Source organism: Talpa occidentalis, unplaced genomic scaffold (assembly GCF_014898055.3).
Source record: "Talpa occidentalis isolate TD23 unplaced genomic scaffold, MPIMG_talOcc4v2.1 talOcc4.9, whole genome shotgun sequence".
Taxonomy (NCBI): Eukaryota; Metazoa; Chordata; class Mammalia; order Eulipotyphla; family Talpidae; genus Talpa; species Talpa occidentalis.
Genome location: NW_023605305.1, coordinates 26,885,031 through 26,912,223, shown reverse-complemented (window position 1 = coordinate 26,912,223; position 27,193 = coordinate 26,885,031). Strand labels below are relative to the sequence as shown.

The 27,193-nt window shown below is 48.5% G+C and overlaps 1 protein-coding gene across 2 annotated transcripts in view; it reads right to left on the bottom strand.

Annotated features, from left to right (window-relative positions):
- KDM4A (lysine demethylase 4A) overlaps positions 1-27,193 on the bottom strand; it is a 43,455-nt gene that overhangs the window by 2,336 nt on the left and 13,926 nt on the right. For both annotated transcript variants that reach the window (XM_037501283.2, XM_037501284.2), the window contains exons 7-19: positions 26,124-26,227; positions 25,605-25,742; positions 24,723-24,967; positions 23,878-24,077; positions 22,745-23,118; positions 12,663-12,783; positions 9,116-9,297; positions 7,190-7,394; positions 6,646-6,722; positions 5,946-6,001; positions 4,183-4,291; positions 3,665-3,850; positions 1,720-1,890 (exon numbers count right to left, since the gene is read on the bottom strand). In XM_037501283.2, coding sequence (XP_037357180.1) covers positions 1,720-1,890; positions 3,665-3,850; positions 4,183-4,291; positions 5,946-6,001; positions 6,646-6,722; positions 7,190-7,394; positions 9,116-9,297; positions 12,663-12,783; positions 22,745-23,118; positions 23,878-24,077; positions 24,723-24,967; positions 25,605-25,742; positions 26,124-26,227 — 2,168 coding nt within the window. The remainder of the gene's footprint in view (positions 1-1,719; positions 1,891-3,664; positions 3,851-4,182; positions 4,292-5,945; positions 6,002-6,645; positions 6,723-7,189; positions 7,395-9,115; positions 9,298-12,662; positions 12,784-22,744; positions 23,119-23,877; positions 24,078-24,722; positions 24,968-25,604; positions 25,743-26,123; positions 26,228-27,193) is intronic.

The window sequence follows — 27,193 nt, the reverse complement described above, 5'->3', positions numbered from 1 at the left end:
TGCTGAGGGAAGCAGCGGGCGGCAGGAGAGGTCTGCGCGCCATGTGGGACCCTCCTCTGGTGGCCGGGGAGCAGCCGGGGATCGAACCGGCGCCGCAGAGGCCGCAGGCAGCTTCACAACCCAGCGCTCAACTGCTGCGCCACCGGGGAGGCCCTGCAACATAACTTTTAATTAAGTTGCGAAATCTAAGCTTTCACTAACATCACTATGAGTTTCGAAGCATACAAAATTTAAAGATTTTTCTGAGATTAATGATACAAATCAATGTGATATTTTGATACTGCATTCAACAACATCTGGAAGATCTGCATGACCCAAAGCACCAACCTTTTCTAAATGACACATGTATATGACGTTATAAAGTCACACACAGGTGAAACAGCCCTCCCAAGTTGCAATGGTGTAAGTAAACAAAGCAGAAATAAACAAAGCAAGTGAAGTTCAGTGACCTGCCTTCAGATTCCACATTGTAACTACGTTTTAAGAAACTAACACTCACTGAGTTTTGGTGTGGTATCAAATAATAGCCATGATTGTCTAAACGCCATTAAAAAAAAAATTCCTTGCCTTTCCAATTACAGATCTGTGTGAGGCTGTATTTTGTTCATATACTTTCCCCAAAACCATGTATCACAACAGACTAACTGGAAACATGACATTAAAGACACTTGAAAAATTGTAGAAAAATGGCATTCTTCTCACTAATCTTTTTCAATGAAGTTACTTTTCATAAAACATTATTTCAAATCAATTCAGCTCAGTTTTAGTTTCCAAGAGTAAATATTAGAATAAATATCGATAGAAAGAACCCAAACACATAAGTTCTTCGGGTTCTCAGTAACTTTCAGAAGAGTCCTAAAATGACAGAGATAAGACGCCTACTTCTAAAGAGAAATGAAAGATATACTTAATTTAAGTCACTTAGCACAGTGCTGACAAGAATTAAATAAATCATAACTATTCCAGTGCCACAAATATTAACAGCATCTCTACTATGATGTACATATGTAACTAATCACTGTGCTTTTAGCAACTGAGTTGCTAATATGGTGTAAACTGGGAAATACCTTATCTTTTTAGAGGAAGAAAAAGCTTCATCCCACCAACCTGGGGCTTTACTCTGCCACTTGAAAAGGCAGGGTGGGGAAAGGGGAACCCTGAACTAAGTTCTGAGAGCTAAGCCAGGAAACCTGGGATTGGGTCCAGGAAGGGCCTCCAGGGTCTTCGGTGCTGATAACATAATCAGACCAGCAGGGTATCTCCAAGCAGCTTCTACTGAACCCCAAAGTCTTTGACTATAATGAAACAAAATCAATTTCTATGCATGTACTAGAAAGGGCACGGTGGAGAGTTAGAGAATTCTCCTCTCACACAAGCTACTGAGCAATGAGGCTAGTACTGGCATACTGGCTAGATTCCAGAGCTCAGGCCACTGCACTAAAATGCCTTCAAGGAGAGTTTTGACTGAAATATAAGCCTGTTTCAAATAACTGCAGAAAACGCTGACTCCCACAAGCCTCTAGAGGAAGCTGGGTATCCTAACAGCACAGTTTTCTTTGCTGTGAGAAAGACAGGTACAAATGCTTCTTTCTATTTAGGACCTGACTGATGGGGCTGTAGGTCTGGCTAGAAAAAGCAGGCAGATCCACAGCCAGTATACCAGCCAGACAAAGCAATACCCTGGCCCAAGGTGCCCGTGAAGCCATTTGCAGACATTACCACTATGTCCTCAGGATAGAGATTGTCGCTGAAGGAGCCATCATCAAAGTTGACTTCATAGAAGGTCTCAGTGGTGAGCGTGACAACCTCACACTGGTAGAAGCGCCCATTCTTGTGCTTGCTAATGACCTTCTGGCCTGCAGTGATGCTCTGCAAAGCCCCCTTGGCACGCTGGGAAAAAAAAAAGCCTTGGTTACTCCCACACTGACAGGTCTGGCAAATAAATGGGGACCAAGAAAAATTGGTTCCTCTTTACCAGGGAAAGATGAGCACAGAAATGGAAAAGTAGAAGGTAGGTAAGACATGGGAACTAGAACAAGACTTTCTAGATATACACGCCAGCCAGCACACTGAAATAAATGAGCGTCACACTTTCCTCCATAAAGGTGGTTCCTTCCCAGGTTCCCAGACCACAATAGGCCCTTGTATCACTTGCCCTTGCCCTGAACTACCAGAACAGACTGTGACTTCACTGTAGTTGTCAGGAAATGAGCAAAACAGCACCCCCTAGAACACACAACTCAAACACAAATCAACATAGATACTCAACACATAATTTGAGCCCAGGGGCCCCAAACAACACACCACGAAGATCACCACAAAGATCGCAGCACTGGCTCTGCCCTCAGGGCACAAACTGAGGTTTCCTAGCTGTCCTCAGCTGAGTACTCATTACAAGGGCCCTACATCTCCAGTGCCCTTCTCATTTTGAACTTGCCCTTGATAAATGTGGGATCACAGGGCCTCCCTGGTGGCGCAGGGGTTAAAATCTCAGTGCAATCAAGCTATCCCCAACCACTGTGGCACAAGTTCGATGAGGGAGCAGACTCTCCTGTCTTGCCCGCTATTCCCCTCAGCAGTGGATTTCAATAGATCTGCCTGTTCTGCTCCCCATTCTGTCTCTGGTGAATCCTCTCACCTCTCCACACCAATGGCCTACACCCCAGCTCTTCCAGGCATAAATAAATCTTAAAAAAAAATTATGGTTTATAATCATAATATTCAAAAAGTTCTCCTCTAGTGGAAGAGAGCCCAACCGCTACCTGGGACAGGCCTTCATCCTCTGTGCCACTTGCTCTCTTGTATCACCCCTGCCACATTTCCAGAACCAGCCTCACACATTCAATCTTGAGACCTGCTCTTTCTGCTTCCGAAGGCTTGAATGTTCTCCTGTTCACAACTTACACTTTTTGTCTAGTGCTCATTCAAATGCCACCTCCACCCAAACCCTTTCATAACTCCCCTAGCTAAAGTTACAGGTATCGGGCCTCCCTGGTGGCGCAAGGGTTAAGACGCAACCTATGAAGCAATCCGGAGCCTCTGCAGCACAAGTTCGATTCCATTCCCGGCCGGCCAGGGAGCAACCCACATGGCACACCAGACCTCCTGACTCATCCACTGCTACCCTCAGCATTGTATGTCAGTCAGTCTGCCTGTTCTGTTCCCCACTCTGTCTCTGGTGGATCCTCTCACCACCACCCCCCCACCTCTGGCCTGTGCCCCAGCTCTTGTATGCATAAATAAATAAATCTTAAGAAAAAAAAAAAATAAAGTTACAGGTATCTTTCTCTGAGCTGTTTATAGAGGAGTGCAAAATTTCCTACTGTATGATGGTTAAAAGTTAACTGTTGGGAGTTCTTCCCATGAGTTCCCAATATACATACAGCTTCCCTAACACTGTGAAAAGTAATAGGCACAGCCAGAAGCAAACAAATACAGTACTCAAAAGGACCCGACCACCAGCAGTTTGGCCCCACTGGATTAGGAATGACAAGGTGGGAGGCAGAGATGGACAGGGCGGCGATCGCTCAGCCCTCTCCCTCACTGGCTCTCTCCACAAAGCATGCTTCAGGAAACACCTGTTGGCATGGTAAATGGAAAGCCTGCAGAAAAAAACAGCCCTGGAAACTGTCAAGAGGATTCTAAAACATTCCTCCCGCCTCACCTCCAAATTTGGAATCTTGTGCCGAAAGCAGGTAATGAAGACAACAAAAGGCCAGTCATCCGGCTGCATCATCACGCCAGCAGCCTGGGCACAGCTCACATGGAAGGCGGTTGGGCAGCGGCCATGGGAGCACTGCACGCAGCAGCCAGCAGCTCTTTTCCTCCGCTTCTTACAGAAGACACATTTCTACAACACAGGGGAGAAAGCCGATGAGGCTGGAAATAACAGCACAGGCTCCGCTGTCATCCCCTCACCCAAATCCTCAAGCCAAAAAAGCAAGCAGCAACTCCCTTCTCAAAACACAAAGGCACATACACCCTCTTTTAATCCCAAGTGCTTGTAGGTGTCCTTATTAAGTAGTTTTAACCACAGTTGAGAATTACCAACCCTGACCAAAACCAAAGGCTAAAAGGATGGCCACCAGTTCAGCAGAAGATGCCCTCAGAAGAGCTATGTTCTCCACCGAGAGACTTAGCAGCAGGGTAACTACAGAGACAAATCTATCTCTTCTTTCTTACCAATTTGAAGCGAGGCAGGGGAATTTTGCTCACATCCACTGGACTTCTTTCTGCAATGTTGACAAACCTTGCTTCCAGAATTGCCACAGCACAGGCGACATGGACCCACCTGCCAAAAGGCAAAGGCTACTTCAGTCACCTCTGGCTCCAAGGACCCATGGTCCTCTCACCTAGCATGGGCCTGGCAGGAGCGCTCCTCCCTTACCCCACATGGCACCGACTCAACCATCAAATTCTTGGGACCCAGTGAGGCAAGAGCCAGAGGTAACTCCACACTGATTATATGGAAACCAGTGCCTGGCACAATGCCTCAGCGAGCACAGGGCCATGCTTCTTATACCACTAACTCGCAATGTTTCAGAGGAGCAGAACCACATCAAATGGAGTGTGGCAGGTTTCAGAGAGTGAGAATCAAGCAGAAAGCTCTATACACACCTCTTTTGCAAGAGGGCCTGGGCGCCTCCTCAAAATATCTCTAACTGTGCCCCGACCTGCTGGTAATCACAGCTCTCCCTCCATATGCTTGGCCAAGCCTTCCCCCAGGCTGAAATGACTACTCTCTTGGTCCACACAAGATTCACACTGTACGGTCTGGCCCAAGCTCCACTTACCCTGACAGGTCTAGTCAATAGACATTCTTAGAGAATAAAGTAAATTCTGGACATTTTTGGAAATTGACATACCCCAAAACATAAGTTGCGATACTGAAAGCTCTTAAAACCAGGCCAGTGAAACCTGCAATAGCCATTGCTAGGACAGCACAGCTGCTGTCTCCGATATTGCCAGGGCTGTTATGTGAAGATGGGAACAGGTTTGTTTTGTGTGGCCCTAGATGGCAGAATGAGGATGACTAGATAAAGGTGGGAGGCTCAGAGCCATTTCCACTCCAAATAAGAGAGAACTAACTTCAACAGTGCTCACTAGCAATTGTGAGGAACACAATGACCTCAAGCAATGGCAGCAATGCCTTTAAAGGAGTGGAAAGAGCAAACAGAAGGGTCACAGACATGGAACAACATAAAGGTGTTCTCTGAGTCATGAGGCTGGATGGTACATGTGCTTCAAGTCCCTACAGGATTCTAGGGGAAGCATGATTGCCGCCATGGGGTGCCCACCAAGCTGTGTACTATCCCCTCAAAAGCCAGCTCTTGCAGGACAAAAATTGTCCACCTTTCGTTTTTAACACAGAACAACTAAGTCCAAGACCACACAACACTCAGCTCAGTGAAAATGAGGCACCTTCCAGCTGAGAAGCCCTGCTGTGGACTAAGATGCCCAAACCTTCCGTAGATTTGATCACTGGGCAGGCTCGGCTGAGCTCTTGAGATCCCACTGTCTTATTGGAGGACACTCGCCTGCACACCAAAGAGCAGGTCTGAACCAAGGAGCGACAGCCTGTGTGAGTGCTCACTGGACTGTGGCTGTGGCCAGCTTTGCACCAGCCCCAGCTGTAAGAAGGTAACTCCTCACTTGCAGCCCAGTCCCTGCATCATCTTCATGGCATCTTCACAATCATGAGATTCCAATGTGGCACCCTCAAAGGAGGACTTGTATCTTACAGCTCGTCCTGGGATGGGAAGCTGAAGTTGGAGAGGTCTGAAACTGCTTGGTTCCCTTGAATCTCATTTTAAAAAATCAGTCTTGGAGATGCTACTCCAACTCCAAAAATCATGCTTCCCAATTCCTCATCAGTCATGAGCAAACCATGGCCCTCTTAGTGCTTCTGCAGCTGCCTGCTCAAAACAGAAAGCTCAAATACTCACCTGTCATCATTTGCTCTCTGCAGGGCTCCTCCTCGTAACGAGCACAAACAGCAGTCCTGCCAAGAAGAGAGGGGGATAAGGGGTTACCACCAGTGTGCTCTCCTTGACTTTCTCTGGGCAACTCTAGCCTAAATAAAAGACAGCAGCCTAAGGGTACGTGGGCTTAGCCCGTGCAGCCCCTGTAATGAGCACTGCCGTCAAAGGAAGGTTCTCAGGGTTAAGGTGCACGAGAGGCTACTTGACTTAATCCTCTTCACTGCTGCTGTTAATAACCACAACACAAACACTCTGCACAACCTGAAGGCATCACAGAATTCAGACTGCCTCCTTGCAAGGTATGCCAGGTTCAGGGGAGGGAGTGCAATTGAAGAGAAAGCTGAGAAATGAACCACCCTGAGCCCCATTCTGTTACTCCAACCCCAATGGTTAAGCTATTTAAAGGGGGTTGTGGCTCATCCATGGGAGGCCCTCTACTAGCTCCTGACACAATGGCACTAACACAGCATCCAGTGCAAGCCCTGCCACAGGCCAGGCAGCGAGCCCTCTCGTTGTCACGGGAGTTACTCTACAACACTCATGCTGATCTCACTGTGCACCAGGCCCTATGAAACTGCCAGGGATATAGAATCCACGAGCAACAGTCTGACCCTGAGCAAACTCCACATCTCATGGGCAGACGGTAACAGTGGGATGCACTCACCTCCTCCAGGGCATTGGCTGAACACCGAGAACACAACCAGTTTTCAGAAGCTTTTGCAGGGGGGATCCCATAGCAACCTAACAGAAACACCAAGATAAGCAAATGAAACTCACAGGCCAGAGTCAGAATGGAGACTTGTAAGGCTTTCCCATATACTCCCTCCCACACCTATAACCAAATCCTACAGGAACCCCTGAATTACAGTGTTAGGGTCCCTAGGGCTAAGCCATACAGCAAAGCCCAAAGTCCCAAAAAGTTATAAACTGTAGACTGATACCCAGTGAGCAGCGGGTACTAATGCCCTCCTGGTATTTTGCAGCAAGAGGACAGCACAGAGCTCCATGTGGAAGCCTGCACCCTGGGGTCATGTGGAGCTCAGACTCAGTTCACAACTAGGACTCATACACAGTCTGCCCCAGGGGACTGGGGCAGCTACTGGGAGGCTGTTGGGGATGGGGGTGGGGGGCCTATGGGAGTGAGGACATGCAGCGAGAAGGCTCACACCCCCAGGACAGGACACAGGACCAAAGTGGGAGGCACTCACTAGCGTGGACACGGACACTGCACTTCTTGCAGGAAACAAGAATGCTGGTGCCATCCTCCTCAAGGTATGGGGTAGAAAGGTTGATGTCAGTGCTGCAGCCAGTCGAAGTGAAGCACATTTCTGGAATCAATGGTTTGGTCCTCTGCTTCTGAGGGGCTAAATCTGGAGCCTTTCCACAGTTCTGACTAAGGCCTCCAAACTCCACCTAAGGCAAGAGACAGGGCACACCTCAGTGAGCACGCGCCTGTGTTTTCAGCTTCCCACCTGCTCCAGCAGCACAAAGCTGGCTTGTACTGCTCCTGGCTCCCGGGTGCACAGCCATTATCCCAGAGCTGCTAATTGAAGTTACCTCTAATGACTCAAATTCAATTTCTCACAGCAGCATCAAACAATGGCCCCTGGGGGACAACCAAGAAAAGGGAGCGAGGTAAGAGGCAACTGGGATTTCCATCTTCCCAAACCAAGTGGTAATAAAATGCACTGAGATGTTAGCTGAGAGGCTGCTGTTGTGGGCTGCGCAATGTGCTGTGCTGCAGGGTGGCCCCACCTGGGGAGAGCACCCGGAGCAGATACTCCCCAAGGGCCGGCACCAACTTCCACTGGGCACCAAGCAGCAGGTCACCTGAGGTGCAGTGCTGTCACACGGCAGGAGCCCCACCTGGGCCCCTGAAGGAAGAACACTTGTTTACCAACTTCCCTTGGCAAATATCCTGACAACGAACTCCACCGGCTCTGCCGCTGAATGGCACCATCACCCCTCATTCCAAGACAGACCCAGAAACACAGCAACCCAAAGCCTATGCCAGTGATGAAACTCTGAGTCCCCGAATAGATCTGCTAACAGTGCAAACAAGCCATTACTGCCCACACAGGCACACAGAGATCTCTGGTTTTGCTCTTTGTCAAGGGAAACAAGTAGTGAGTTACTAATTCAGTGTGCTGGTGTGAAGTTCCATACTTTCGCAAACATGAACATGGGCCCTTCCAGGCTCAGCACCGGGGGATGGGGAGTGGGGGGTGGTGCAGGGAGGTGAGGACGGACTGGCTATCTATATGCCACCCTGTGCAGTTCCCCGCTGGGAGTGAGCTGGCCTCCTAGAGTTCAACCCAAAGAGAGGCTGGATGTTGAAACCATCAAATGCCCAGGATTGGGAGGGCACAGTTGAGCTCAGGCCCTCTGTTCCTCCGCCTCCTGAGTCACTCTCAACTGCCAATACCCACGGAGGCAACAGGAAAGGATAGAAGATGCAACATAAGCAGGCGGGAGCTTCATCTGAAGTTCAGATGGTAGCAAAGAAATTCACAGTCCTCCAAATTGGCCAGGACTACAAGTCACCTGGAAGAAATAATCACTGACTAGAATGGTAACAGATGAGCAGATTCTGGACCTCCCTGGTAGCCTAGGGGTCAAGTCTCAGTGCTATCACTGCTATGGCCTGAGTTTGATCCCTGGCCAGAGCTAACCCACATATGGCACAGCAGACCTCTCCTGTCACGCCCGCTACTCCCCTCAGCAGTGTATTTCAGTGGATCTGCCTGTTCTGCTCCCTGTTCTGTCTCTGGTGAATCCTCTCACCCTCCCACGCCTCTGGCGTGTACCCCAGCTATTATATAAACAAAAAATAAATCTTTAAAAAAAAAAAAAAAAAAAAAGAAGAAAAATTTAAAAAAAGAAAAATGAGCAGATTCTTCTGTCAACAGTGTGTGTACCAAGGACAGCAAGGAACCCCCGAGAGCCTAAGCTGGGCACTCAGTTCTTCTCAAAGCCTTCCTCAGTACAAAGCTGAGTTGCTGGGTTATCTGCCTGGAGAAACTTGGCCAGTACTCTTAGGGGACAGTAGAGAAACATACCTTTCTCAAGACAACTACTGACAGGCTATACACCCATAATTCAACCAGGGGGTGTATTGGGGAGGGGGTGCTTACCTGATGGTAAGTCTGAAAGATCATACACACAGCACAGTGAGGAGCCTGCTGGGCCATAGTCTCATTGAATTCCTTTTCGGCCTCAAAGTTTGGGGGTCGGTTCTGCCACAACTGGCTCAGGGGTTTGGCCCAGGCCTCTGTCTCCTCAGCCTCCTCCTCAGGGGTCAGCTGTTCAGGTGTCTCTAGAAGAAGATACAGAATATGAGTCAGCACCAGCCCTGCACATCAATGGCCCCGTCTGGAGAGCAAACGAGCTCAGCCAGGATTTTGGGGGCTAGTCAGGAGTGATGAGAGCAGAGAGATTCCTTTAACACTTGGATGATATTGTGGGGGGTCCTAACTACAACCTTGCTCTGACCGTACCGACACTCCCTCTGTTCCTCCTCCTTGCCCCAGGAGTTCAGCCTGCGCTCCCCTCCTTCACAGCTCCCAGCACTCAACTCCCTGCCACCCAGAGGCAGTACAGTGAAACAGAACCATGCTGTTTGCCCCCTCCAAAGGTTACTAAGTCCTAGACTTTTAAGAGTTTTCTTTTTGGTTGTACTGAAGGGAAGCAAAAAGAAACACAACAAGGAAATGGCACAGTCCTTGGTTCAAAGTTCTAAAACTTCCCTCCAGAAGGTTGGCGGGTATCTGCCCTTTCAGACAGGGGTCACCAACACTCAGAGGAAGACAGAGCCGTGTGTGTCTGTGATGAACCCTCTTCCCAGGAACAGGATGTAATGCCAGGTCTAGACCAGGGGCTGGCACACAATGGCCACGTCCAAATCCAGCCATTCAGCTAAGAATTGCTCTTATGTATTTTAAAGGGTTGGGGGGCAAGAGAGGGGAGAAGTAGAAAGAAGAGTATGTGACAGAAACATGAGGCCTATAAAGTCTCAATATTTACTATTTGGTCCTTTACAGACCCCTGATCTAGATGGCATTTTTTAAAAAAAAAAAAAAAATGACTGATTGATTTTTTTTTTTTTTTTTTTTGTGGGACCCTCACCGGTGGCTGGGGATCGAACTGGCACTGCAGAGGCTGCGGGCAGCCTCGCAACCCAGCGCTCAACCACTGCACCACCAGGGGAGGCCCAAGACATTTATTTATGCATACAAGAGCTGGAGTATAGGCCAGAGGTACAGGGGGTGAGAGGATCCACCAGAGACATAGTGGGGAACAGAACAGGCAGACTGACTGAAATACACAAGAGAGGTCTGCTGTGCCATGTGGTTTCTCCCTGGCCAGGCAGGGATCGAACTCATGCTGCAGAGGCTGCGGATTGCTTCACAGTGCTGTGTTTAACCCCTTGTGCCACCAGGGAGGCCTAGATGGCATTTATAGCTTAAGTTATTCTAGACAACAGAGCATGTAATTCAAGGGGACAAAAATCCCCTGGGGGAGCGTCTTCTCAGGAGGACAAACTGCTAAATGGGAAACAACTTGGCTCACAAAACAATATGGAAGTGGGCCTCCCTGGTGGCGCAGGTGTTTGAGCGCAGCACTGTGAAGCTGTCCCAAACCTCTGCAGTGCAGGTTCAATCCTGGCCGGCCCGCGAGAATCCCACATGGCAGCAGACCTCTCCTGTCTCACCCGCTGCTCCCCTCAGCAGTGTATTTCAGTCAGTCTGCTGTTCTGTTCCCCTCTCTGTCTCTGGTGAATCCTTTCACCCTTTAGCGCATCTGGCCTGTACCCTAGTAATTGTATGCATGAATAAACAAATCTTTTTTTAAAAAAGGGCCTCCCCGGTGGCCACCAGGTTGAGCACAACCTCTGCAACGTGGGTTCGATTCTTGGCCAGCCCGGACAATTCCCACATGGTGTGGCAGACCTCTCCTGTCCCTCTGCTGCTCCCCTTAGCAGTGTATTTTGCTCATTTGCCTGTTCTGCTCTTGGCTCTGTCTCTGGTGAATCCTCTCAACCCTCCCGCTCCTCTGGCCTGTACCCCAGCTCTTGTATAAAAATAAATTAAAAAATCTGGTCCTTCCCTGGTGGCGTAGGCGGTTGAGCACAGCGCTGTGAGGCTGTCCGCAGCCTCTGCAGCACCAGTTCGATCCCGGCAGGCCGGTGAGGGTCCCACATGGCGTGGCAGACCTCTCCTGTCGCGCCCACTGCTCCCCTCAGGAGTGTATTTCGTCAGTCTGCCTGTTACCTTCCCCACTCTGTCTCTGGTGAATCCTCTCACCTTCCCGTATATCTGGCCTGTACCCCGGTTCATGTATAAATGAATAAATAAATCTTAAAAAAAAAAATCTTTAAAAAAAAAAATGGACATGATAAAGGTATACTTTCCAATCCCCCTGCATGAGAGAAGGGCAGAGAACCAAGCTCCAGAGAATCAAGATCGAGGAGATAAGCCCCGTAATTCTAAGGCTTTTATGGGTTAATGAGGGTGATCTTTGGTAGAAGTAAAAGCAAACATCAAAATAAATGGATGCCCACTCTAACCAGATGTGCCCTCCCCACCTGCCCAAGTAAAGGCAGTATGAGAAGTTACATCTGTGATGTCCTTTGGCAAGTGTACTCAAAGAAAGGCCTCACCACGGAGTACCTGAAGGTGACCAGCCCTGTGCCAAGCTGCCACACCAGGCATCTCCAGGGATCACTGCAACCAGCTGTGTGTGGTCAGCAGCATTCTCCCAAGTACGTGCCTCCAACAATCTGCATGCTTCCTCCCAGACAGAAGTGCTTTTCAAAAGGCTCTGAAATCTACACAGAAGCAGTTACAGGATAGCTATGGAACACATGCATAGGAGGTGGCCATTTTTTGTTTATTTCTGACAACTCAAACTCAGTGGCAACAGTTTTCTACTCTGCCTCCCCAGCCATGTTTAATCCAAAGGGACAAAGCCACTGTCACTGTGCGTGAAATCGTGAAGGGAAGTGTAGCACAGTGAGGCCAGTGTAGACCATTGCAATCAAGCCCTATAAATCTATCCATCAGGCCCAATTGGGAGCCAGGGTGCCAAATCCCAAGCCGAGCTTTTTATGTCTCCTGGTCAAAACATGAGCAGCCAAAATAGGAGCCAAGAAAGAAACAGACCGCCTCCCAGTCACAACTGAAAAATTAACACACTGACATCTGTTCCATTCACAAACCTAAAAGTGGCCAGAAATCATTCCACTCACAAATACTGGGTGAACGAGGAGGAAAAATATTCACTATGTTTAGTGAAAACTGCAAAAATCAAAATTTAGTCTCCATACATGAAACTCCACTGAGCTGTACGGTGAGATGTGCACACTTCACTAAATGAAATTGAAATGAAAACACATTTGAGGTGGGGAGAGGCATACTTTGCTATCTTGAAAAAAATCGGTCTTATAGCTCCCTGAGTGAACAAAGAACCTGCAAGCAATTATCCTATATGCTAAGACATTCAAACATATAATGAAATCTGAGTATAAATTAGATACCAAGGGAAACCTTGCCCTATTTATGGAGTATCTGGGCAAACAGCTAAGCCACAGGCCTCCCCGTCCCTGGGCTGGGCTACATGCTATCAGAGCAAGTCCTGATGTGCAAGCTGCTTTCTTCCATGCAGAGAGAAGACGGCACTTACCATCATCGCTGACGCAATCCTGCAACACAAGAGGATGGTGGCGGGGGAGCTTGCTGAGGGGCTGGCGACGGCCCTTGGACTTCTTATTTTCCTCCAGGGAAAACATGTATTCATCTGCAACCTGGGAAAGCCATAAGGAAAGAAATCAAGTTGGTCTGCCCCAACTTGGGGACACAGGAGAAGTCTGTCTTACAATGAATACCAAGGGATAGAATGGACAGAGAGACACAAAGAAATATAAAAACAGAGAAAACACCTGTTTTTTTTTTTTTTTTAAGTGAGCAAATGCAGCCTTTTTAATTAAATAAAACATATGAAACACAACATGGAAATACCCGGAAAACACCTGTCTTATATAAAGTCAAAATGGCAATACAATGCCCACTAGTTTAAACTAGATTATGTAAAAAATTTTAGGACAAAACCGGTGTCTAGTAAGTGTGGGTCCTGGTCTTCCCAGAAGCAGCCAAACTAAAGGTACCAAAAGTAAACCTGCTCCAGGGCCTCCCCGGTGGCGCAGCGGTTGAGCGCTGGGTTGCGAAGCTGCCTGCGGCCTCTGCGGCACCAGTTCGATCCCCGGCTGCTCCCCGGCCACCGGAGGAGGGTCCCACATGGCGCGCAGACCTCTCCTGCCGCCCGCTGCTCCCCTCAGCAGTGTACTTCGGTCCTTCTGCCTGCTCTGCTCCCCGCTCTGGCTCTGGTGAATTCTCTCACCCTCCCGCGCTTCTGTCTGTACCCAGTGCATGTATAAACAAAACAAACAAACCAGCAAACAAATAAATAAAGCATGCCTCTAAAAAAAAAAAAAAAAAAAAAAAAAAGTAAACCTGCTCCAGCTCTAAAAGAGAGCCAGGCACCTTCCCTATGCTCACTGTCCTGAGGCTGAGTCTCAAAGACCAGAGAAGCCCAGGTGACCTTTCCTTGGACCAGAGGCCAGAAGCATCCAAGTTTCAAAGGCTAGGACACTTGAAGGGGTGAGGAATAACTACCCATTAAAGTAAAATAGGCCAACTTTCCCTGACATACTGTCAAGGCCTCAGCTTTAGTTGATACTATGCATTCATCAGTAAGTTTCCTTCCTGCCAGGAAAAAAAGAACACCAGCCAGACAAGAGAGCATATCTAAAACTGGCCTAGATGCAAAAGGAAAGGTTGATTTAATGCTGCATTTACATAACATCAGTGCAAATGTAATTAGGTTTAAGATGTACAGGATTGAATCAGTAATACCACATAAAGTTTCTTTCTAATCAACACAGTCAAAACTTAGTTACACTGTCATTAGGAGATATGGGGCTAGCAAAATCCATTAAGCAAGGAAATGAGGCCTGGAAGAGAGCCACTTTGCAACTCTGACAAAAGCCAGGGCCCCAGAGCTGCATAAGTGTAGCACTGCAGTGCATCTTGAGACCTAACACCAGGAGGCCCACAGGCTCAGTCTGCAAGAGCACAGAAGCCCAGGACTTAAGGACCACACTTAGAATGTCAAGGAACAGCACATTCTGAGCAGCCCACACAGACAAGAATACAGCTTGCTCTCCCAAACTTAAGTTCCAGTGTTCATTTGTCCATTCATTCAACAAGTATGTGCAGAAACTCCCAAGTTCCAGGGCCTGCCTAGGAAAGGAAGAAGGCAGAAAGGAAAGGACTTAGAGAACGTGGGCCTTGCTTCCCCGAGTGAGTGATGCTGACAGCTGTGTAGAGGAACAGGTGGAGGGGGAAGTTGAGCGTTCCTTTACTACTGATGTCCAGAGACTTAAATGATCAAACTTTTAACAGAGCTGAACTACAATGACAGTCTAAATCAGTTTTTATGAAAAGTACATCAGAAGAAGGCCCTCTCAAAACCTCCCATTACAGTGAACAGACAGAACCCCAGGCCTCAGCTCCATTCCAACCATAACAGCCTACTTCAGCTTTATACTTCTTTAACGAGTAAGAATGCACCTATAGAAAGGGTCTTTTGGGGCCTCCCTGGTGGCGCAAGGGGTTAAGGTGCAACCTATAAAGCTATCTGCAGTCACTGCAGCACGAGTTCAATCCCCAAGCCAGGGAACTGCCCACATGGCACAGCAGACCTCTCTTGGCTTGCCCACTGCTCCCCTCAACAGTGTATTTCAGTCAATCCACCTGTTCTGTTCCCCACTCTGTCTCTGGTGAATCCTCTCACCCACTGCATCTCTGGCCTGTACCTCAGCTCTTGTATGAATAAATAAATACATCTTAAAAAAAGGAAAAAGGGGCCTCCCCGGTGGTGCAGCGGTTGAGCGCTGGGTTGGGAAGCTGCCCGCAGCCTCTGCAGCGCCGGTTCATTCCCCGGCTGCTCCCCGGCCATCGGAGGAGGGTCCACATGGCGCGCAGACCTCTCCTGCCGCCCGCTGCTCCCCTCAGCAGTGTACTTCGGTCCTTCTGCCTGCTCTGCTCCCCGCTCTGGCTCTGGTGAATTCTCTCACTCTCCTGTGATTCTGACTGTACCCAGTGCTTGTATAAATAAATAAATCTTTAAAAAAAAAAAAAAAAGCATGTACATTAAAAAAAAAAAAAAAGAAAAAGAAAAAAGCACAATTATCCTGGGTTATCCAGTCAGTCACAACGTAACCCAACAGTACTTAGTGGAAGCAGGAAGCAGCAGAGTGAGTATCAAAAGACTTGGCTGGATGGTCCGACTTTCAAGACCAAAGAAGAGGAGACTCAGGAACGTGGTGGCCGGAGAAACTGGGAAGGGTAAGGGAAGAGTCCCCTGGAGCCCATGAGAAGGTCACCTTGCAGACCCAAGGCCCTGCGGACACTCTGACTCTGGCACTGAGAGACCCATGTCAGGCTTTCAAATTGAAGAACTAAAAGATAATAAATGTGTGTCATTTTAAGAGTTCCAGTCAGTGATGACTTGCTAAAGCAGCGACAAAGTTAATACAGGAGGTAGGGACAGGTCCCAGGTACCTGAGAAGCAGATGTCAAGACCCAGAACGCAGCTGTGGGAATCTGGTGTGCAGAGGCTCCCCTCCATGAGCTAGCGTCTCCAACCTCGAAGAGCTCAGGACCCAGACAAGGGAGACTTGGTGTCCAAGTCTCAAGTCTATGGTATTCCCACTACCACCAGGCTGCCTCTGACCAAAACCTTCAGCGCTATTCAAGTATTTGACTATCTTTTCACATTGTTTCACCATCTGGCTAAAGAGCTCTCCTGCTCCAGGGGAGCCACACCCTTCCCCATAGAGCTGCTTCTCCCTGCGCTGTGCTCCAACCTTTCCATTTCTTCAAAGGGCTGGATTCAAACTCCAATTCAAACTACTCTCCTCAGCAGTATATTTCAGTAGACCCAGTTCTGCTCCCCACTGTCTCTGGTAAATACTCTCATCCCCCACACCTCTGGCCTGTACCCCAGCTCTTCTACAAAATATTAAAAAAAAAAAAAAAGTGACCTGCATGGGGATGGCTCCTAGAAGTTGATGTTCCTCACCAGCCTATGACAACTGAGAACCAATAAAAAGTGTCATAAAAAAGGTACAAAGACTATACAAGGAAGCAGACAGGAAGCAATGAAAGGCTCTGGCAGCAGTAATTTCTAAAAAGGGCTGGGCTCCAGGTAGCAGATGCAGGTACCAAATTCCAGGACAGATCCACAAAGATAAAGCCCTGTCTCCTCCCACCTTAACACCATCTGCAGCCTGCCATGGCTGGACAACACACAAACACTGGTCAGTGTAAGATGATGTGGGCCAAGTGGTAGGCTTTATGTGGAGAATGTTCTGCAGTCATCTATTCCTCTGTCTGCACCTGTGCTGGAGACACTCTCCCCTCCAGGATCTGGTCACTCCCCCACCTGTGTCAGAGTCAGGGTCCCTGCGCTCAGTGCCCTTCAATATGGGCATGTTCGGCCTATCTCTCTCCGTCCTCCATCCTTCTCCTCTGGCTCTGGATACACTGCTCTCTCCTAGCTCCCCAAAACCTCTGGCTGCCCATCTCAACCTCCTCCTCCCTAGGCCCTCTACCTCCATCCACACCGTGAAATTATTCTTCATGCTCCACAAGTGTGGCTGTCCCATGCCCACCAGGACCCTCTTGGTGACTCCCAAACCGGAGATTCCTCCAGATCTCACAGGTAAGTGTACACACATCTCCACAGCCTACCTCACAAGCAGATCCCATGACCACAACCCGACTGAACTCATCTCCCGAATCACTCATATACCCTTCACTATTCTTGTCCCTGTCCTCCACCAAGTGCCCCCATCTGTCTGGTAACTCAAGCCAGAATCCTGAGCCAACCCCCCTCTGCCCTCTCTCACCCCATAGCCAGTACCACAGTCTTATGCTTCAACCTTCGACAGAGCATACACACAGCTCACTCTTTCAGACTAAAGGAACAAGCTTCCTGGGCCTCCCTGGTGGCACAAGGGGTTAAGGAAACCTATGAAGCTATCCGCAGCCTCTGCAGCACAAGTTCAATCCCAGCAGACCTCTCCTGACTCTCCCACTGCTCCCCTCAGCAGTGTATTTCAGTCAATCTGCCTATTCTATTCCCTACTCCGCCTGTGGTGAATCCTCTCATCCCCCACACCTCTGGCCTATACCCCAGTTCTTGTATGCACAAATAAATAAATCTTTAAAAAAATAAAGGAACAAGACCTCCCCAGTGGCGCAGCGGTTGAGCGCTGGGTTGCAAAGCTGCCCGCAGCCTCTGTAACGCCAGTTCGATCCCTGGCTGCTCCCTGGCCACCGGAGGTGGGTCCCACATGGTGTGAGACCTCTCCTGCCGCCCGCTGCTGCCTCTCAGCAGTGTACTTTGATCCTTCTGCCTGCTCTGCTCCCCGCTCTGGCTCTGGTGAATTCTCTCACCCTCCCGCGCTTCTGACTGTACCCAGTGCTTGTATAAATAAATAAATAAATCTTTAAAATAAAATAAAATAAAGGAACAGGATCCTAATTGATTTTTTACAAACTTTCTTTTCTTTCTGTCCTTAAGTGAAGGTATTTGATTACAAAAATAACAAATTATAGGGGGACTCCCTGTTAGCACAAGGGATTAAGCACAGCACTTTGAAGCTGACACCAGTCACTGCAGCACAAGTTCAATGCCCGGACCTCTCCTGACTCACCCACTGCTCCCCTTAGCAGTATATTTCAGTCAATCTGCCTGTTCTGCTCTCCACTCTGTCTCTGGTGAATCCTCTCACCTCCTGCACCTCTGGTCTGTACCCCAGTACTTGTATGCATCAATAAATAGATCTTTAAAAAAATAATAAATTATAAAAAATATTAAAATCACTTAAAAATAAGTGTAGGAAATGAAAATCTTAATTCCACCTTCAAGGTAAATATCTGCTGTTTCTATTTTTTTTTTAAGATTTTTTTAAAAATAGGGCCTCCCTGGTGGTGCAAGGGGTTAAGATACAGCCTTGTATGCATAAATAAAAATAAATCTTAAAAAAAAAAAATTTCTTGAGTAAATTTATGGTGAGGATAAAACAGAGGGCCTCCCAGGGGCGCAGCGGTTAAGCGCTGGGTTGCAAAGCTGCCCGCAGCCTCTGCAGCGCCGGTTCGATCCCCAGCTGCTCCCTGGCCACCAGAGGAGGGTCCCGCATGGCGCGCAGACCTCTCCTGCCGCCCGCTGCTCCCCTCAGCAGTGTACTTCGGTCTTTCTGCCTGCTCTGCTCCCCGCTCTGGCTCGGTGAATTCTCTCACCCTCCCGCGCTTCTGACTATACCCAGTGCTTGTATAAATAAATAAATAAATCTTTAAAAAAAAAAATAGAGGTGGGCACTGCCCTTAAGATACATTTAATAAACAACTATAAAGTGTGAAACTAGATTAAGTCCTGATTCAAACAAACCTACATAAAATAAATCTTGTTTAGACAACTGTAAATTTGATTATGAGCTGGGTATTAGAAGACACTACAGCATTTCTGAAATTTTGTTAGATAAATAATGCTTAGCAATTATCTAAGAAAAGACCCATTTTTGAGATACACACTGAAGCACATCAGAAACAGCATGATGCCTGGGATTTGCCTTAAAATATTTCAGCAAATAAAAAAGGACAGAGGAAGCAAGTGTGACAAGATGTCTCCAACTTAGATCTAGGTGATGAGCAGTTGCGGGCTCACTGAATCATCCCATCTGCATCTCTGTTTGCATTTTTAAAAACGGATTATGGAAATCGTCTATCTCCAAATACACATGGGCAAGCTTCCAAGGCTCCCTGCACCTTTAAAATCAGACTGCTCCACCGAGCAGGCAGGCCTCCTTGATCCAACTCCATAAACGCTCTTCTAACACCTCCCCAGATCCATATGCTGAGACATTCAAGTCCATGCAGACCCCCCAGGAGTTTCTACCTTGGCACAAGCACCAGCACCCCTGAGAACACATTCCAAGATTCCCACTCTAATTTCATTCTGTCTACCTGGCACACTCCTGTTAACCTCAGGCCAGATGAAGAAAATGCTTCCTTCTCTGCGATCTCCCTAATGCCTCACCCCAGCCCCAGGCTGAGCTGCTAACTCTATACCACTTGTGCTACAACACTTACCACTAAGCACTAAAATTATTTGCTCACATCTGTCTACCCGTCTTGGCTAAAAGCTCTTTGAAGACATAGACCCAGCCCAGAGCAGCAATGCCATAAACAAAGCAAGGAGGAAAAACAGTCAAGATATATTTAGTCAATCTGAAGTGTTCCAAGATGCCAGTGTGTGGTCCAGTCCGTATCAAAAACAGTATGGAGGTTTCCCAAAATTTTAAATAAACAGATCTACCTTATGACCCAGCAATTCCACTCCTAGGTAGTCATCCAAAAGAGGCAAAACAGGCCCTCCCTGATGGCACAGGGGGTTAAGTCTCAGCACTATGAAGCTATCAGCAGCCACTGCACCATGAGTTGTATCCCTGGCCAGGGAGTTGAACCACATGGCCCAGCAGACTTCTCTCCTGTCTCTCCGCTGCTCCCCTCAGCAGTGTATTTCAGTCAATCCACCTGTTCTGCTCCCTACTGTCTTTGGAGAATCCTCTTAGCCCCCTCACCTCTGGTTTACACCCCAGCTCTTATAGAAGCAATCCATAGCCTCTGCAGCATAAGCTCGATCCCTGGCCAGCCAGAGAGAAACCCACATGGCAAAGCAGACCTCTCCTGTATCGCCCGCTCCTCCCCTCAGCAGTGTATTTCAGTCCGTCTGCCTGTTCTGTTCCCCACTTTGTCTCTGGTGAATCCTCTCACCCCACCCTGCATCTCTGGCCTGTACCCCAGCTCTTGTATGCATAAATAAATAAATAAATCTTAAGTAAAAAAAAAGAACTACTTAACAAAAAAGGGTGCAAAACACTAATTTGAAGGGATATATGGTCATTGCAGACTACTTACAATAGCCAAGCTATGGAAATGACCTAAGTGCCCAACAACAGATGAGTAGATTATTAAGATATGGTATGTATATACAATGTAGAATTACTGAGCTATTTAAAAAAACCCAACATGAAATCCTGCCATTTGCAACAACATGGATGGAACTAGAGGGGTTTATGCTGCACAAAACAAGTCAAAAGGAGAAAAACAAATACCAGATGTTCCCCTATATGTGTAATAGAGAGAAACAAAACAAAGGAACAGAAAAACTAAACCCAAACCAACCCTAAAAATCTGACTCTAGAACTGAAGCTACCAGAGGGGAGGGTGGAAGGTGGGAAGAAGGAAGCATGGGGGCAGGGGGTTCAATGGACTGTGATGGAGGATTATGGGTGCTTTGATGGTAGACGTGCTGGTGCAACACATACCTCAAGAGCTTGAACGCATACCCCCAAATTATATAGATGTTGTAGAACACTGTTACATCAATAAAAATACAATTTTAAAAAGTTAAATAAATAAGCCAATAGACATCAGCATTGCAGGTGGTGGGGAGGGATGGCTGGTGATGAAGTGCAGAAGGTACTCCCACATTACAGGTGACAGCCCTATGGGGGTGAGAGATAGGAAGAGCCAGAAAGATACTCAATGGTTTCCAGCAGAAAACAATGTTAAAGAATAGCCTCATTCTCTGCATATTTCCACCTCACATGATTCCTGGACCTTCCCCCAATGCCTCATCTCCTGGATGTTAGTGAGGTGCACTCAGCCAGTTTCTGCCTTTCACAGAGGGAACATTGTGCTCTGCGTCCACACCACATGGAAGGCTAATTGGGGAAAACTCTGCCCCTCACAGGGGCCCACATGGTCTCAGCCTATTCCCAGGAACACAGAGGGCACTTTAAAAGTCATTTTCCAGGTCTCCCTGATGGCGCAAGGGGTTAAGCACCACACTATGAAGCAATCTACAGCCTCTGCAGCACGAGTTCTATCCCCAGCAGGCTAGGGAGCAACCCACATGGCACAGCAGTCCACTCCTGTCTTGCCCGCTGCTCCCCTCAGCAGTGTATTTCAGTCAGTCTGCCTGTTCTGTTCTCCACTCTGTCTCTGGTGAGTCCTCTCACCAATCCCCTCCCCACATCTCTGGCCTGTACCCCAGCTCTTATATGCATAAATAAAAAAATCTTTTTAAAAAAAAAGTCATTTTCCTCCAGTCACTTTTAACTGGTAACAAAGCAACATTTTGAGCTCCACAGGCCTAACTCCTGTATCTTTTCTTAATATGCTCTCATTTGGGAGAAAGAAAGATGGGTATCTTCAAAAAACTTGACTCTGCAAGATTAACTCGGTGGTAGTATACAGTCTACCCAATTGCACATAATATATTCAGTATTTAGTAACTCCTTGTAATTGCTGGCTGCCTCTGTACCTGCAAGTAAGGGTGGTGCAGGTCAGTGTGAGCTGGCAGGGTAAAGGAGAGGCATGAGGCTTTGTGAAAACAGAAGGGCTCAGATGCAGCAACTAGGAGTAGAAGGGAACACGGTTTCCAAGCTGCAAAGCCCTCAAATGGGAGCTGTCATGGGAGGCAAGACAGCAGCAACCAGAGGGAGCAAGGAGGAAAAACAGTGGAATCAACACACTGGCCTGCTCCTGCAGTGAACAGGACAGTCACCCGTAAAAGGAATCTATTGAAACAGTCCTGACATTCAGAGAAAACAGACATAAAAAGACAAGAAAACAACCCAAACAGAAAAAGGCACTACTGCAAAAGTGGACGGACCTGAACATAGACTAGGTGTTAGCACTGTGGTCAAAGAGAAAATAAAGCAAGAGCCATGTGTTACTAATATAGATATGACAACACACACAGAGGCTCATGATATTCTATCCATACATACTGTAGAAATCTTTCATGATACTTTCAGCCCATAAATTTTAAAGATGAAGGCAGGAGAATGGTAAATCAAGAAGACCTTCAGCCAGCCTTCTACTTTTCCCCCCAACCCAACTCCCCACCCTCTCCCTCAAGAATACAACTTGACCCACAAAAGCCCGTAAGCTGGGAAGTCAGAGCAGATCATGTTGGTGAGCAGGAGTCTAGCTGCATCCCAATCAGCTCTGCTACATCCCACTCAGGCCCACCGAGCCTTTTTACACAAAGCAAAGCAAACACAGCTTTTGGTGACAGTGTGTGCTCCAGGAGGAAGTGCGAACAAACAGGTTCACATTTACAGCTTTGGGAATTCACCCTGGTCTCCAAAAGGGTGCGCTCTCTGGGCGAGAATGCCTGGGGAAAGGGGGAGGGGTGGATGCTCATGGGTCTCTACGAGACAGACCAGACAGCCAAGACTTAGAAGAAAGCCCCAGAACTTAAGTTAAGAGAGACCGTCTCACCCCCGGCCCTCACACAAGGGCTGCCATCACCACGTTAACCCTGTGGCTTCGGGGCAAGGAGGCTCAGAGGATACACCCAACTCTGTCACTGCGGCAGGAATACAGTTCTTGGGATAAAAAGTCACCCAGAGAGAAAGGAACTCCCAGCAAAAAACAAGCTGGAAGAGAGCCAAGGCCACCTAGTTTTCTGCTTGACACAGTGACTACAGACTGAAGGTCTCAGCCTCTGAACTCTGAAGGTCTCTCCTGCCAACCACACCCACAGGGTATCCCCACAAATCCACTCTCCCTCCACAGATGCCCTTCCAAGGCACTCCCGCCCCAGCCACTGCCCAGGGCCCATACCTCAGCCAGTACCCGTTCACTAATGCTCCTAGGGGCACTGCCCTTCTTCCTCATGCACGGCTCTCCAACGGTGACCTTGCCGTCCCCTTTGGCATAGCTGTGCACAGTGAGAACTCCCGTCTGCCCTTGGGCTCGGCATGACAGAGGATCACTGGTTTCTGAATCAGAAGAAACAGAATCCCGTGAAGAACCAGAGCCCAAGCTAGAAGACGATTTCTTTTTGGAGCCTGGAAAGACAAGGCGTCCCCCTACAGAAGCAGGATTCACAGAAAGATCCAAGGCAGCTGCTTCTTGTTCCTCCTCCTCTTCATCCTCCTCTTCCAGCTTGACATTTTTAAGCTCTTCAAATTTGACTTCAGTGGAGTCAGAATAATCTGAAACACACGTGCACATCAGACAGAGCCAGCTTGCTCCTGCACAGCTGATCATGGGGAAGGGAAGGTGGTGACTCACTAACACAGGCAGTGAGTGGGGCCCGGCTGTGAACGCTGGCTCTACCAGATCCACAGTGTTGTCAGAAGACACACCAAGGCCAGATCTGGGACCGACGCAAGGTCCTCCCCAACAAATGTACCCTCGACCACCATCCTAATGACTGCTCTGCAAGGTCTGCTACACACTCCCTCCTGGAAACACAGCAGCTCCTCAGAGCCCTGAGAGAGCAAACTCGTAAGCCAACGCAGTCCCTATGCCCTCTCACTCCTGTTTCACTAGTCTCCACAGCGTCTCCCATCCTTCCCACCCCAATATCTGCATTACAGGAAATTACTACCAGGGTCCCCACAAAGCTCATGCTGTGGCCCATTGCCACGCCTCTGCCCCTGCTCCTCTCAGGGATGCCCTTTCTACGTCCTTCCACTGTCTGTCTAGTTAGTTCACCTCTCTCATCACCGGAACCTTCACTGATAGTTTCCCTGACCCCTCACCAGGCAGAGGGAAGGGGCTTTTCCTCCACACTCCTTACCCGCCGTGTGTGTCCCCAACCAAAGCTCTGCCCCAAAAGCAACTACACTACTGGCTTAGGTTTGTCTCTTCCCTTTTCCAGTTATCTGGGACCCTGTACTTAATGTGGCATCTAAGGAAACAGACAGCATTAGTCAGAGTTGTAGGAACAAACAGCACGATCCACTAACCTGGGAAGGTGAGACCATCCTCGACCTGCCGCACAGAGCTATGGGTGGGCCTCACGGGCGCGAGGGCAGCCTGGCACTCGGTCATGTCGTACTGTCCAGAACTCAGCTCCTCCTTGGGGAAGAGCTCGCTCTGACTCACCTCCTGCGGTATTTCAAGACAAACTCGGTGCCTCTTTGTCCCTATACGGTGCTTGGCTAGGCTGCAAGGAGGAGGGCAAACTTTTTAAGAGCCCGTGTATACACCCCACTTACACAAACACATTCACATCCACAACAACCCAAAAGGAATGGCCAGAGCCTGTCAGGCTGCCTCACACTTCGGTGCTGCCTCTTATCTGTGGGACCTAAGACTGTGGACTTGTCTTGGACCCCATCCCATCAAATAGAAATTATGGACATCATCCCACCTCACAGACTAGATGTGAAGCTTAATTACAGTATGCAGGGGTACCACAGAGTAGCACCCCATTGTTTCTCCTTTCTTCCCAACGTGGCCCAGGACAAACTACTCTCCCCAGGAGAGACCCTCAGGTTTAGGCACCGATGACACTGGCTGGCTTCAATGACACCACCCCTGTCCCGGCGGGCCTCACCATCCTTGCATTTATGCGGCCCTCACTCCAGTAAACTAGAGGCCTGCCATTAGCGCTGTCATTTCTGGACAACAGCCATGAGGAAGGGCCTGCACACCCTCACTCAGAGGATTCTGGAGCCTTCACGGAAAAGGAAATTCTCAGCTGGGGCTCAAGCACCTCACTCACTCAGAAACAGCCTGTCGGGAGGTTGTGGGAGCTGCCCAGACTTCCCTCCCTCACAGAGTTGGATCCAGCAGGCTGCCGGGTTACCTCCTCTTCAGGTCGCCCTCCTCGCCCTCCTCAGCCCCTTCCATGTGCTCCTCTGCACACTCCTCATTTGTGGCTCTCAGGAGTCTTTCACTCTCCTTAAGAAATTCTGCTGCTTCTGGTGTGGGGAGAGTATGGTCAATAACTGTGACGTCCTTCCCAGCTTTCCAGAGTTTGTATCTTTCTGGCTGGAACTTCCTCACAAACACATCCATGGAGATCTTCACCATGTCCTTCCTACAGGAGCACTATCAAAGAAACCAGAGGCGCTCTGGGTGTGCACGTGCTAATGGGTGGCATCCCTCTTACCCCCCCAGTCCCTCCTCCTCCTTCCAGGTGGAATGACACAAGGTGGCATAATGCCAGACTGCCTAGGTTCACAGGCTGAGCACACACTGCAGAGCCCTCAAATACAAAGGAAAGGAGGGGAAAGGAGCCAAGAATACATGGCATTGGGGCGAGTCCAGCAAGCACTGTCTCGGGTACCTGGAGAATCCGGAGAGAGGAAGCTCTGCATTAGATCCCGCAATGGCCAATGGCTCCTTTCCTCTGACATCAAGCCAAGCTGGACCATACAGTGAGGCCACTCTGGATCAAAGGTCCAGCCCTATTGCTATCCGCTAAGAATTACTCAACAGAAAAATCCCAGAGCGGCCGAACAGATATTTCAATATGTTTGAGTGTGGTTTCAATGCCCAAAGGAACTGACTTTTCCCATACTAAACAAGTTTTTAAAAGTTCCTTATGCACTTTCCCAGACACTTTGGTTCTGAACTCAAGCAGTGCAAAGAACTCTTCTAACCACCAGCTGTTGCATCTAAAGAGAATTTGCCTGATCAGACATTTCTAGTCACAGTGCTACAAAAAGAAATCAAGCAGACTTACCAGCACAGCTTGTTTGCCATACTCAATCCACCGCCGAGTAGCAAAATTGGTCGACTCCGCACAGTTGAAGCCATGGTTAAAGCCGGCATGGTAACCATAAGGGAACGTAATCATGAATTCTCCAGCCTCTTGGGTCACCTGAACAAGAGCAGACCTGGAGCGGCTGCACCATGTGGCAGGACGCTACAGAACCGGGCTGAGAGCCAATGCCGCACAAGTGACTAGAGTAACCAGGGCAAGTCACAAAACCACAGGTGTGTCTTGGTGTTTTCTACAAAACACAAAGCCTGAATACATCAGACACCAAGACTGTAAGTCACCATTCCTGCAATTTAACACTGTTGGTGGGATTTAACTCTCTTCTGGCATCAGGAAGACAGAGCAGCCCCTTTAATCCCCTTGGAGCAAAGTGTCACAAATGGCATAGCTTAGCTTAGGTCCACACTGTACAGGGTGACAAACTAGGACACTCTTCTGTGACCACAGAGGATGGTTTCCACATAAACAACATCAGCTTACCTTGTCAAAGGGAATTCCATATTTCTTCAGCATTAAAGGAGAAATTAAGGTCATTTTATGGCGGAGAAAAGCCTCACAGCTTTGAGCACTTCCTGGGAAAAAACCTGTTTAATTGAAAATGGGCAGGGATTAGCACACTGTGCGTCCTGAAGGGGCTTCACACCCGTGCGTGTCATCAGGGCAATAGAGGGATGATTCCCCAACCTGACCTCCATAGATCCCACCAGCTTGAAACCAATTATAAGACCCTACAATGAGCGTCTGGACTCGCTCCCAGTTGGGTGTCCCAAGGGTAATCAGATACTGTTTGAGGAACTAAGATCACCCAAGCTGTCTCTGTTCTTTTTTTTTTTATTTTTTATTTTATTTTTTTTTTTTCATGTTTTATTTATTTATTTATTTGTTTGTTTGTTTTGTTTATACATGCACTGGGTACAGTCAGAAGCGCGGGAGGGTGAGAGAATTCACCAGAGCCAGAGCGGGGAGCAGAGCAGGCAGAAGGACCGAAGCACACTGCTGAGGGGAGCAGCGGGTGGCAGGAGAGGTCTGCGCGCCATGTGGGACCCTCCTCTGGTGGCCGGGGAGCAGCTGGGGATTGAACCGGCGCCGAATAGGCCGCGGGCAGCTTCGCAACCCAGCGCTCAACCTCTGCGCCACCGGGGAGGCCCTGTCTCTGTTCTTATAAAGAATTCTGGAACTAGGGGCCTTCTTGGTGGCTCAATGAATTAAGACACAACCTATGAAGCTATCCCTAGTCTCTGCAGCACGAGTTCAATCCCCCAGCCCATCAGGGAGCTACCCACATGGCGCAGCAGCCCTTTCCTGTCTCTTCAGCAGTGTATTTCAGTTGATCTGCCTGTTCTGTTCCCCCACTGTCTCTGGTGAATCCTCTCACCCCCCACACCTCTGGTCTAAACCCCAGCTTTTGCATGCATAAATAATCTTTAAAAAAAAAATTCAAAGCATTAGGGGGACTCCCTGGTGGCATAGGGGTTAAGTTTCAGCACTATCACAGCTCAGGCCTTAGTTCGATCCCCAGCCAAGGAGCTAACCCACATATGGTGCAGCAG